The 12016-nt window shown below is 39.5% G+C and overlaps 1 protein-coding gene across 1 annotated transcript in view; it reads left to right on the top strand.

The window, feature by feature from the left end:
• Nucleotides 1–11374, top strand: part of EPSTI1 (epithelial stromal interaction 1) — a 24233-nt gene extending 12859 nt beyond the window's left edge. Inside the window, exons 2-3 of the mRNA XM_026454250.2 lie at nucleotides 9711–9769; nucleotides 11193–11374. Of these exons, the coding sequence (XP_026310035.1) occupies nucleotides 9711–9769; nucleotides 11193–11374 (241 nt within the window). The remainder of the gene's footprint in view (nucleotides 1–9710; nucleotides 9770–11192) is intronic.
• Nucleotides 11375–12016: the final 642 nt, after the last annotated feature.

Consider the following 12016-nt stretch of genomic DNA (forward strand, 5'->3'; position numbering starts at 1 on the left):
TTTTTTTTTTTTTTTTTTTTTTGAGACGGAGTCTTGCTCTGTCGCCCGGGCTAGAGTGCAGTGGCCGGATCTCAGCTCACCGCAACCTCTGCCTCCCGGGTTCACGCCATTCTCCTGCCTCAGCCTCCCGAGTGGCTGGGACCACAGGCGCCCACCACCTCGCCCGGCTAATTTTTTGTATTTTTAGTAGAGACGGGGTTTCACCGTGTTAGCCAGGATGGTCTCGATCTCCTGACCTCGTGATCCGCCCGTCTCGGCCTCCCAAAGTGCTGGGATTACAGGCTTGAGCCACCGCGCCCGGCTCCTGTGCTGTTCTCTTAAGTGAGTAAGATTCATGAGACCTGATGCTTTTATAAAGGGTAGTTCCTCTGCACGTTCTCTCTTGCCTGCCACCATGTAAGATGTGCCTTTGCTTCTCCTTTGCCTTCCACCATGATTGTGAGGCCTCCCCAGCCATGTGGAACTGTGAGTCCATTAAACCTCTTTTTCTTTATAAATCACCCAGTCTCAGGTATGTCTTTATTAGCAGCATGAGAATGGACAAATACAATGCCCTTTGATTTCTATTGCCAGTAGAAGGTGACAGATACTCTTTTTCTAATCTTTGTTTAAAATTGTGATTGCACTCCATCATATAGACAGATATTGTTTTTCACATTGGCTTATTATTTAGTTGCACAAGGAAACAACCTTTGTTCTCACAGTGGCATCTTGGATAACATGTCCTATCTAGTACTGTTTTTAAAAATGTGTAACCTAAGGCCGGGCGCGGTGGCTCAAGCCTGTAATCCCAGCACTTTGGGAGGCCGAGACGGGTGCATCGCGAGGTCAGGAGATCAAGACCATCCTGGCTAACACGGTGAAACCCCGTCTCTACTAAAAAATACAAAAAACTAGCTGGGCAAGGTGGCGGCGCCTGTAGTCCCAGCTACTCGGGAGGCTGAGGCAGGAGAATGGCATAAACCCGGGAGGCGGAGCTTGCAGTGAGCTGAGATCCGGCCACTGCACTCCAGCCTGGGTGGCAGAGCGAGACTCCGTCTCAAAAAAAAAAAAAAAAAAAAAAAAAATGTGTAACCTAATCTAATCATGAGGAAATAATCATTTCCTTACATCCAAATTGTGAAGCATTCTATAAGAAAAGTTACCTGAGCTCTTCAAATATGTCAGTCATGAAAGAAAGAAAGAAAGAAAGAAAAAAGTCAATGAAATTGTCTGATCTTATAGGAGTCTACAAACACATAGGAGTCTACAAACATATGTCAAACAAAATGTGTAATCCATAACTGGATCTAGGATGAGGTAAAGGTAGGGAAGAATATTAAAATGGAAACAATTTGGAAATGTGAATATAGACTATTAGGCAATATTAATGTTAAATTTCTTGGGTGTGACAATGATATTATGTTTAAGTAGGAGACTGCTTTTGTTTTTAGGAGATACATGCTAAAATATTTAGGGATGATGTGTTATGACCCTGCAGCTTATTTTCATGTGGTTAAAAGAGAAAAAGTAAATGTGGGAAAACATTTAACAATTGGTAAATATACGTAAATAGTATATGGGTATTCATTTTAATAATATTTACTTGTTAGGCTTAAAATTTCTTAAGACATTGGGGGAAATATAATAATTTTAGGTGATATTCTAAAACTTATTGTGCCTCTTGTTACTTTTTTCCTTTTCTCTTTTGGAACCTGGAGAATGTAAAAGAGCTTTTCTTATGAAGCTGTATGCTTAAAATTTGTGCCGTTTTCTGCAGGTACATTATTCTTTAATAAATAATTTAATGAAAAAAGCCTGGTCTCAGAATCATGCTACCACTTACAGGGGAAAAAATATGTACTAATTTTTAAGATGTATTATTTATAAATACTACTTTGTTTCGTGCAGTGGTCCTTAGTATTCAAAGGAAAGAATCAGGAACCAGGATACAGTTGTTAAAAGGAAGAGCCAGAAACAGGAATATAAAGAAAGAAACTTAATGATATATATTTATGAAAGAAGATGCAGCAAAGGGAATCAGTCACAGCATGAAGAAAGGAGATGTCCTAGTGATTCAGGGCTAAGTTTTATTACATCTAAAATAGATGTCGTATATGTTATATATAGTTATTATAATTACATACAAAGCAATAGATGTCCCCTTAGGTTATCTTAAGTAAGTACCTATGTCTTTGTTTATTTCTCTCCCATAAAATAAGTCTGAAGGTAGGTAGTCTATGGCTGATCTAATACAAATAATGGGAAACTATAATAGAATATTTGTTATTTTCTGGCATTGTTCTAAGCACTGTGAAATGAAAAGAAACCTGGGGGTCCCCAAATCCCTAAGCTAAAGGGAAAAGTCAAGCCAGGAACTGCTCAGGGCAAACCTGCCTTGCGTTCTATGCAAAGTCAGTCCTCTGCTCACTGAGATAAACGTGTATCTGATTGCTTCCTTTGGAGAGGCTAATCAGAAACTCAAAATAATGCAACTGTTTGTCTCTTCTCTGTTATGACCTGGAAGCCCCCTGCCTGCTATGAGTTGTCCCACGTTTGCTTCCAGTTGTCGTGCCTTCCTGGACCAAACCAATGTTCATCTTACATACGTTCTTCGATGTCTCATGTCTTCGTAAAATGTCTAAAACCAAACTGACCACCTTGGGCACATGGCATCAGGACTTCCTGAAGCTGTGTCATGGGTGCGTCCTGCGTCGTCAACCTTGGCAAAATAAACTTTCTTTTTCTTTTTCTTTTTTTTTTTTGAGACGGAGTCTTCTTGCTCTGTCGCCCAGGCTAGAGCGCAGTGGAGCGATCTCAGCTCACTGCAAGCTCCGCCTCCCAGGTTCACACCATTCTCCTGCCTCAGCCTCCCAAGTAGCTGGGACTACAGGCGCCCGCCACCACACCCAGCTAATTTTTTTTTGTATTTTTAGTAGAGACGGGGTTTCACCGGGTTAGCCAGGAAGGTCTCGATCTCCTGACCTCGTGGTCTACCCGCCTTGGCCTCTCAAAGTGCTGGGATTACAGGCGTGAGCCACCGCATCCAAACTTTAAACTTTATAAATTGACTGAGGCCTGCCTCAGATATTCGGGGTTCACAGCACTTTATATCCTATGAAGTGTATAGTTATCCCGATTTTACAGGTGAAAAAATAGAAAAACTAAATAATTTGCTCTAAGTTGTACAGATAGGAAATAACAGAATTAGGCTTTGAAGTTGAGCAGTACAGCAATAGATTACCACTGATGTGGTGTTTTCATGGTCACAGAGCCCCAGACTACTTCTGTCTTTCTGCTCTGCCATTCCTGATCATGTCTTCCTTATGCTGGTGCCTCACTGACTGCTTGAGCACCAGCTACCACTTCAACCTTCCGGGAACAAGGAAAGTAACAAAACAGCTTTTTCTATTGTCTATCACTATTTAAAGGAGCCTTTCTAGAAATCCCTCTCAGTGGCTTCCACTTATATCTCAATTTCTCAAACTTAATCACATAATTATACCTAACTATACAGAAGGTTGGTGGCTGTAGTCTTTCAGTTGGGCACGTTGTCTGTCTGAATAATACAAAAGTGCTGTTAGTAAGGAGGAAGTGAGAGTGAATGTTGGGTAGGGCCTACAGCTCTTTTGGTTTAAGAATAAAGGGAGTCAAACATGAGAGTGGAAATTAATCATGTGATTATGTTGTCTCTGAGATTTTTGAAATGTAAATAGGATATCTTAGGAAGAAAAGTTTAAATGTAGCCCACCTACCTGTTTAGAGTATAGATTTCAGAGGACTGTTAGCGTTTTCTTCTGCATAATGTTCTGTTGAAAGTGTTATGCTTTGTACATCCTGTAGGATTATTTGTAATAGTGAATAATTGAAATAGTTGCAATAGATGAGTGGTTATATGATGCACCAATGTCATGAAATACTATGTAGCCATTGAGCGTTAAGTATGTTACATATATAATCAAATTAGGAAAACCACTTATAAATGAAAGCAGGATGTACAACTGTACTTAAAATATGATTGCAACTGTGTAATTATATGTATAGAACATAGATGAAAAGTAAATTCACCCAAATACAATTGTAACTGTGGTCTTTGAGAGGTGGGATTATGCCTGACTTTTTAATGTTTCTAAAATAGTTTTCTGAATTTACAAGTGTTTCTTTCAAAATCAGAAAGAAAACATGAATTTCATTTCTAAATGTTCTGTGCACAGATTTTGGAATACATCACTATGTCTTGCATTTGTGTTTTTTTCTTAAGTTATAGATAACCTTGAGTAATGCTTGAGACATAGACATAATCCGTTCTAAGTCTATTAATAAAAATAATGGGAAGTTGTTTATTTAGCTGGGAACCTTGAGAGATGAGGTTTGTTCTCCCAGGACAAAGACCAGGCTCACTTACTATCTGTAAAAATGGTGTATTCCCCAAGCATTTCCTCAGCTGCAATGCAAACACACCATGTGTGCAGCATCCATCCTGTTGCTCCCACCGTAAGACTGGAGGCCAGAGAGAATAGATGTAAATAAACTGTTGCTCATGCTGCCTACTGTGCCATGAGTAATAAAGTCTTTGTCTCTGATCCAGGAATTTCATGTCTTCTGCCAGTGTCTGTGAAACAGTAACAGGCTAACTTAACAGCTTGTAAGTAGAATCCAATCAAATCCCAGACCTGACATCTCTATTTTAAAAATATGAATTTCTTATAGTTATTTTTACTGAGGAAGTAGTTATAAGACATTTTGTAAGTATACCTACCAATTGGTGTCCATCTCAATGATGGTCCCATCATTGGTTTTTGCCCTCTTAAAGATGGTGAGCCTCTACAATATTGTACTTCGTATACACTCTTTATGTTTTTAGTGTGACTCCTTCTTGCTAACTTTTTTTTTGTGTGGATTTTACTTATGGGTGTGTGTTTAAGTGAAGAAATACATCATCTCAGGTCCATTCTATATGGTTGCGCAGATTGGTGACTACACACACTTGCCTAGCTAAGGTGTGATTTGTGGCTGAGATACATACCAAACCATGTGTCTTTACCTCCACCTGAAAGAAGCAGCACTTTTCTTCTAGTTTGCATGAATTTACAATGTCTCACTAAGCCATGGGATCCTGGGTGTGTGTGCTTCTAATTTTCTTAAAGGCATCCTATAAACAAAGGCCCTGATGATTTTCTGCGTATTTATCCATCTTTACCCACTGTGTGGCTATTCGGCCCTCTAACAGAAGCTATGAGTTGTATTGATGAAAGAACTAATCAATTACACATTATCTTCTTGGGTGTGCATAGAGTGTCTTAGCCTCTGTAGTTTCTGAGGCCAAAGACAATTCATAAACGTTTCCGCACTGGAGATGTGGAACACTTGATCAGGGATGGTATGATATAGGCTTAGGGGTCAAGGGCGATTCGCTCAGCCTGGTCTTGTCGTTTTCTATTTTTCTTGGGAATTTGATCTATGTATGAAAAAGCTTTTGGAAACCTAAATGCCTCAAAAGTTTTGACTCAGTGTTGACTGAAAACAGTAAGTTTCAGATTCCTAAATTGAAGGTCATGTAACAAAAACCAATATGGAATGTCTTGTCTAGAAAGGTAAGTATCCAAATGCCTTTGATTATCCCCAAGTCTTTTTTTTTTTTTTTTTCAATTTATGTATACCCAAGGATAAGATTTTCTTGAACTATGAAAACTTCAAACCAACTTTTTGTAGGACTGTAGACTTTACATGTCTACTATTCTGCTTGAAATTATGTTTTTCACTTAATTTTCTCTTTCTGAACTTTTGCTCTTAACTACATTTCTTTTTCAGTCAAACCAGTGTTGTTCCTAATTAGAAATTTAAATTACATCTGGTGCAGTTTATATACACCAGGGGATATAGTTATGTAATACTTTTAGCCTGCCAAGATAGTTTTGATAACTTCAACATAACAGTTTTTTCAGAGTACTTGTTGATAAAAGGTTATAAAAATTATGCAAGAATGTACACACAAGATGCAGTTGTGTAACTCAAGAGACCTCACAAGGAAAACATTGCTTTTCTTTTTCTTTTTCTTTTTTTTTTTGAGACAGAGTTTCTCTGTTATCGGCCAGGCTGGAGTACAGTGGCACAATCTCAGCTCACTGCAACCTCTGCCCCCTGGGTTCAAGCGATTCTCCTACCTCAGCCTCCCGAGTAGCTGGGATTACAGGCATGCACCTTCACGCCCAGCAAATTTTTATATTTTTAGTAGAGACGGGATTTTACCGTGTTGGTCAGGCTGGTCTTGAACTCCTGACCTCAAGTGATCCACCCTTCTCAGCCTCCCAAAGTACTGAGATTACAGGCATGAGCCACTGCACTTGGCCAAACATTTCTCGAATATCTTTTTATTTTATGTTACTTGTGGTGCAGAAAAACGTTCTATCTTGTCTGTTCTTTCATATATTCTCCCTTAGTATATCTCATGGATGTGCGCTGTTGGAAAGTGAAAACAATCTTACAAATTGAGATATTTCATTAAATTTCAATGAGGTAATTAAGGAGACTCATTTTCAAATATATACATTTATTTCAGTGGCTTGAATGTTGCTTAATCAGGAAATGAGAATACGAAATGTTGGTTGTTGGACTTGTCTAGATCAGCAGCTTTGAGAGTCAGGCTGTTGAAAGAGATAGCACATAGGTTAAAACAGCAAAGGCCTTTGCTATGGGTAGAATCTAATTGGCTGAAAACATTAATAAATTATACTTGCTATTCATGTCAAGAGAAAGCTAAGAAAGAAGGGATGAATATGTGTATCTACGAAGGCATTACACTCTGACACATGATATTAAAAAATAAAAAGCATATCCTTTGACTTAAGCTCTTCTTCCTATGTTAAGAAATAGAAATAGAAGCTAAGTTCCTTACCATTTACTTGGCAATGCTTTCTTGGGACCATTATAACATGTTTTAGATTTGGCATTTTCAGTCAATAAAATATTGTTAAGATGGTTGCCGAGGAATTCATGTAAAATGTACGTAAAATGTTTATTACTGGGACCACTGCCTGGGTTTATGCTAAAATGCTTTAAGTAAAAACCCTCTAAATTCAGAGCTAACTCTTTCCCTTTATTTTACGTTTCTCTATTAGGTACCTGTAGGCTACACACATTGGCCATAGATTGACTGAAGTCCTATTCCTAAGACAGAAGATTCTAGTATGATGTCAGAGTTAAAAACTTAACCAGATTAGATACTGTAGACTACAATCTTTTACAAACAAATTTATTTTTCTTTCCAAACCTTTTGCAAAATTTCTGTAAGAGAGACTCATGGACTTGGAAAATTCTCTGTGAAGCTGCTTTTGGCAAAGTCCTGGCAAAGAAACACTTTTACTGTTTCAGATCCTATTCTTTGAGCCTCAACTTGTTATTCTTATTTCGTGCTATTCGGTTTTTTACTCTTCTGAGGTCTCTATGAATCTCCACTGTTTTGGATCTCTGAGTACTTACATCACCCCACTTTAAGACTTGTTTGGATATTCTTTTTTAATTTATTTTTTATTTCTTTTTTTGTTTTTTTTCCCCATCCAGAACTCATGTTGAGTGGTTGGATATTCTCGTGGGGTGCTTTGGTGTTTTCTTGACTTGTTCCTAACTAAGGTGTAAGTTCTGTTAAAGTGATTAGTATCCCTGTTTTGGAATCTTCCCTCATTCTCTACAAGCCCCTAATGTAATAAATCCATAATAATAAGTGCTCAGTTAAGTAGGTTGCATGGTTTGGAAGTCTATCAAGGGGCTAAAATTAAAGGATGGTCATATTTTACGCTTTGCACATTGATTTGAAAAGTTAGCTGCAGACAGATAACTAAGTCAAAAGTCCTAGAGTGGAGTCTCATCACTGTTGCTCAGTTGACCTGGTGATCTGTGGTCTGAGATTCAACCTCTGTCTTTACCAGTGATTTATGAATCCCTAAGTTTTCTTTTATCCTAAGTGTTCTAAGATAGGATTGATTGCTCTATAGTAGTGGTTTTCCAAGTGTGGTACCTAGATCAAGAACAGCATCATCTTGGAACTCGTTAAAAAGGTAAGCTATTGGACCCCATCGCAGAGCTACTGAATTAGAAACTCTCAAGCTCGCAGACAAGCCCTCCTGGTAATTATGATGCACGATAAAGGCTGAGAACTACTGATCTGGAGTATAGTCAAATCTGTGGTATAGAGAAAAGCTCTATATCACAATGTTAGCAGACATTGAAGATTGTGTAGCAATTTCATGATGGACATTTACATCTAGTATCTCATGTTTTCAAGCTTTCAGTCTCTGTAGAATGGCTCACCACTGCACCATATTCAAGTTTCCAGGGACTACCTACAGGATTGCAGCTTCCAAGCTCCTATAAAGTACTGGCAATTCAGGAGTGAAAAATGTTTCTTAGGGTGTACAAAGAATATGCAATGGACAAGGGATTAATTTCCAGTGGCAGCCTCCTAATTTTGTATTCATAACGTTGTATGCATGCTAGGCTACACATGCAACGTCTGCTGATATACATTAGGTAATTGGGCATCCAGCAGCCTCATTTGCATGCAAAGGCTGTTGCATACCTCACATTTGCAAGTCTAAAATTAAAGCCCAGTTTGAAGCTGGCTGAAGGCTAGCTGCTAGAAAAATAATAAGATAAGGAAGGAAATGGCTTCTGTTGATCAGTGCTTTTGGCCTCTACCGTTCAATCTTTGCTAATTTGCCCTTTGAAATGGTATATTCAGGTAGAAGAGAGAGACTTCCAAGAGTATCTGGGTGGATTCGCCCCCCCCCCCCTTAAATCCTACAGTTATAAGCTGGTTGTGTTTATCCACAGCATTTCTCTTAAAACTGTACCTACACGTATGCTGCAGTCTGTTGCTGTGCTATATTTTTGCTTAACGAAGTATTCATGCTCTTGTGGGATCACATGCATCATCTCAAAAAAGAGCCACACCAACACAGACTCACAGCCTAGGTCTGTAGCATCATTTTATTTTAATTCAGCCCACATTTATCAAGCAGCCAGTGTCTTTGTGCCAGACACTGTGCCAGGGGCTTGGAATACACATCAATCAAGCACACTCTCTGCCCTCAAAAGCTCACAATATTTTAATAGCTTCCTAGTGTCATAGAGTTGAATATTTTTGCTTACAAAGTCTTCCCTGATTCCCCTGTTTGAAATGACTCTTTGCTTCTCCCAGGCCCTGATTATGCTCAACCTGTGTCCCTAGAAGAAGAGACCCAGTGGACATAGGCCTAGAAAAGTCAAAGCCTAAAAGCCAGTTAGCTACTCAGGTCATCAAGAGGAGGTGGCTGCATTGCAAATGGCCTCTACGCTCAGTCTGTGGGAACAAAAAATGCGCCAACGTTTCCTGTACCTCGGTGTGGTCACATGAAAGAGAATGCCAATCTAAAGCAATCTTAAAGGAATTTACTCACGAGCACCACCTAGAGGAACGGTGGAGCCCTACAAGAACAGTATACCAACTAGTCACTTGTCACTCTTCATCGAATTTTTTATATTTTCATATTTGGTCATGTCCTTTGTTTTACTTTGACATCAAGATTGTGAGGTCCCAGAGAACAGATCAGGGTCTTAAGAAGATTATCTTTCCTGGTGCCTATTTGATGGTAATGATCATAAATACAGTATAATAGAAGGAAAAATATCTGGTGGCTTATATGCACTGGTAGTTTCTCATGGTAATAAGTATTTTGTTTTCCTTTTCCTTTTAGCACAAGTGCATATACCTTGATAGCACCAAATGTAAACCGGAGAAATCAGATACAAAGAAGTACGTATAGCCATTCATTTAACATTCAGAATGCTTCTCTCTTTTTACAATTGGTTTATTTTGGTGTGAAGTATTTTTATTTTCTGATTTATATAGACTCACCAAATCTCATAAAGTTTTTTTTTTTAAACATCAGCAGTTTTGATTATACCTTTAAAAATATTCTATTAACACTTCTAAGTTTGTTTCTCTACATTAGTAACAGAACTGATGACACGATAATAGATCCTGGATTTCTACTGGCTTGAACAACTTTACACTTGTTGCCAATAAACCTCCTTGAGGGCAGGGACCATGTCTTACTCGTTTTTGTGCTCTCTGTACTTAATGTATGCATAACATGTTTAATTGATGTACGGTAAATATAAATGCTATTTAAAGTTACAGCATTATGCTTTAGAGGTGGAAGAGAACTAAAGTTCATTTAGTTCACAAATAGTAGGCTTGTTCAAGTCCAGCTGTGGGGCAATGCCGAAATTCGATGGTCTCCTTTATTAGATAATTGGTACGAAATTTAACTTCATGACTAATGATGGACAGAAAGGCACAAAAGGGAAAAAGCACTCTAAAGAGTCCCCACCAGACATGTAGCTCCGGGTGGGACAGTGGGTCAGTGCAGAATATGACAATCACAGCCATGCAGGGACTACGGGAACTGCCAGCCGATCTAGTATTTTACAAGTTTTTGATTTAAATACTTCACAGGAGCTTAAGTCTCAATGTGGTCTGGATTCTGAAATGTTTCAGAATTTGTTTTTCTAGTAATGGACATTTGAAACAGGTCTCATGAGGAGATAAGGGAAGGCGCTGGAGTGACAGAACTAGTTTCTCTCTGGCGCCCCCTGCTGCCGTGCACAGTGAACATTAAGGAAATGAGCACAGCTCCCCAGGAAACCGACTCTGCATGGCGGTCTGGACCAGAGTCAGGGTCCCCACCTGTGGCACCGAGCCCTTGCTCCCTGGAGTTGCAGTAAACTTGGGGAGCATTGAACATGAAGCGAGTATGGGCATCAGAATTCTCTGGGGATATGTTTACCTGTGTGTGGAAAGTTCTTACTGACATGAAAATATTCTAGTTTTGCACACATTTTCTATAGGAAACTTTAAAAATTAACTTGATACAGAGTTTTAAAAATGCCAGAATGGTAGGAAAATCTAGACTTCTTTGTTTTAGTAGGAGCCCAGGTGGTTTTTCAAATTTGAACCCTCTGTGCTGATTTTTGGTGAGAAGTGCCACAGGGCCGGGCCCAGGGTGACACACAGGGGTCAGGGCTGAATATTGTGTTTCTAACCTGGAAGTCTTGCTCACTCACGCTCATATGTAGTTAATTGCCTTCTAATAGTTGTTTCTTATGCTTCGAAGGGACTGGTTTTCTTTTAGAAGTCTAGTAACTGACGATTTGATATTTCTCACCTGGCTTAGTTGCGGAACAGGAGCTGGCCAACCTGGAGAAGTGGAAGGAGCAGAACAGAGCTAAACCAGTTCACCTGGTGCCCAGGCGGCTAGGTAAGCAGGCACAGCCACTGCCTGAATGCGGGAGGGTGGGGCCACCTATGGATCCTGTTAGCGGCTTGCATATGTCTGTCTGTGAATGTCCATTGTAGTTTGCTTGGTCATTGTGCTGCTTGGGTGGAATGCGTTTAATGTGTGTGTGTGTGTGTGTGTATTTTTTTTTTTCCTGATTTTCTGCAAGTGGCAAACCTGTAATGCCAGAGTTCTATGGGAACACAGTGATGGCTTAATTGCCAAATAATTTAGAGCCTCTTAGATGATTGACTCTGAAGAAAGCTTACCTGGGGCGCTGCATATGCCCTGTCATAGCACTAGTCAGGATGGGAGTAAATGCTAGCACGAGCGTATTAATCATGGCAGTTAAATGTTAATCTGAAGAAAAGGAGTGGAGAGTCAGTTCCAAGAGGAAGATGAGAATGAGCTAGAAACCCGGTGGTGGGTAGAAGAGAAACATCACCTGTGTTTTTATTCTACAGATAGAGACCTCTGGGCCTCTGGAGCAGGTGCTGCCAGTGTGATGAATTGTCTGGGCTGCCTTTGCTGGTGTTTGAATCATTCAGAGGGGATGCCACCTAATGGGAATCATTCACATCTTTTCTTTGCTTTTTCTCTTCTAGCAGCAGCTGAAAATTTAAAGGGTTGGACGCACAGTGTCCACAGATTTAGTTAATACAAGCATGTCTTGTGTCAGGGGCCACTTTCTGTTGCAACAGTTTTAGAGAAGTTCCCTCACC

This window comes from Piliocolobus tephrosceles, chromosome X, assembly GCF_002776525.5.
Source record: "Piliocolobus tephrosceles isolate RC106 chromosome X, ASM277652v3, whole genome shotgun sequence".
Taxonomy (NCBI): domain Eukaryota; kingdom Metazoa; phylum Chordata; class Mammalia; order Primates; family Cercopithecidae; genus Piliocolobus; species Piliocolobus tephrosceles.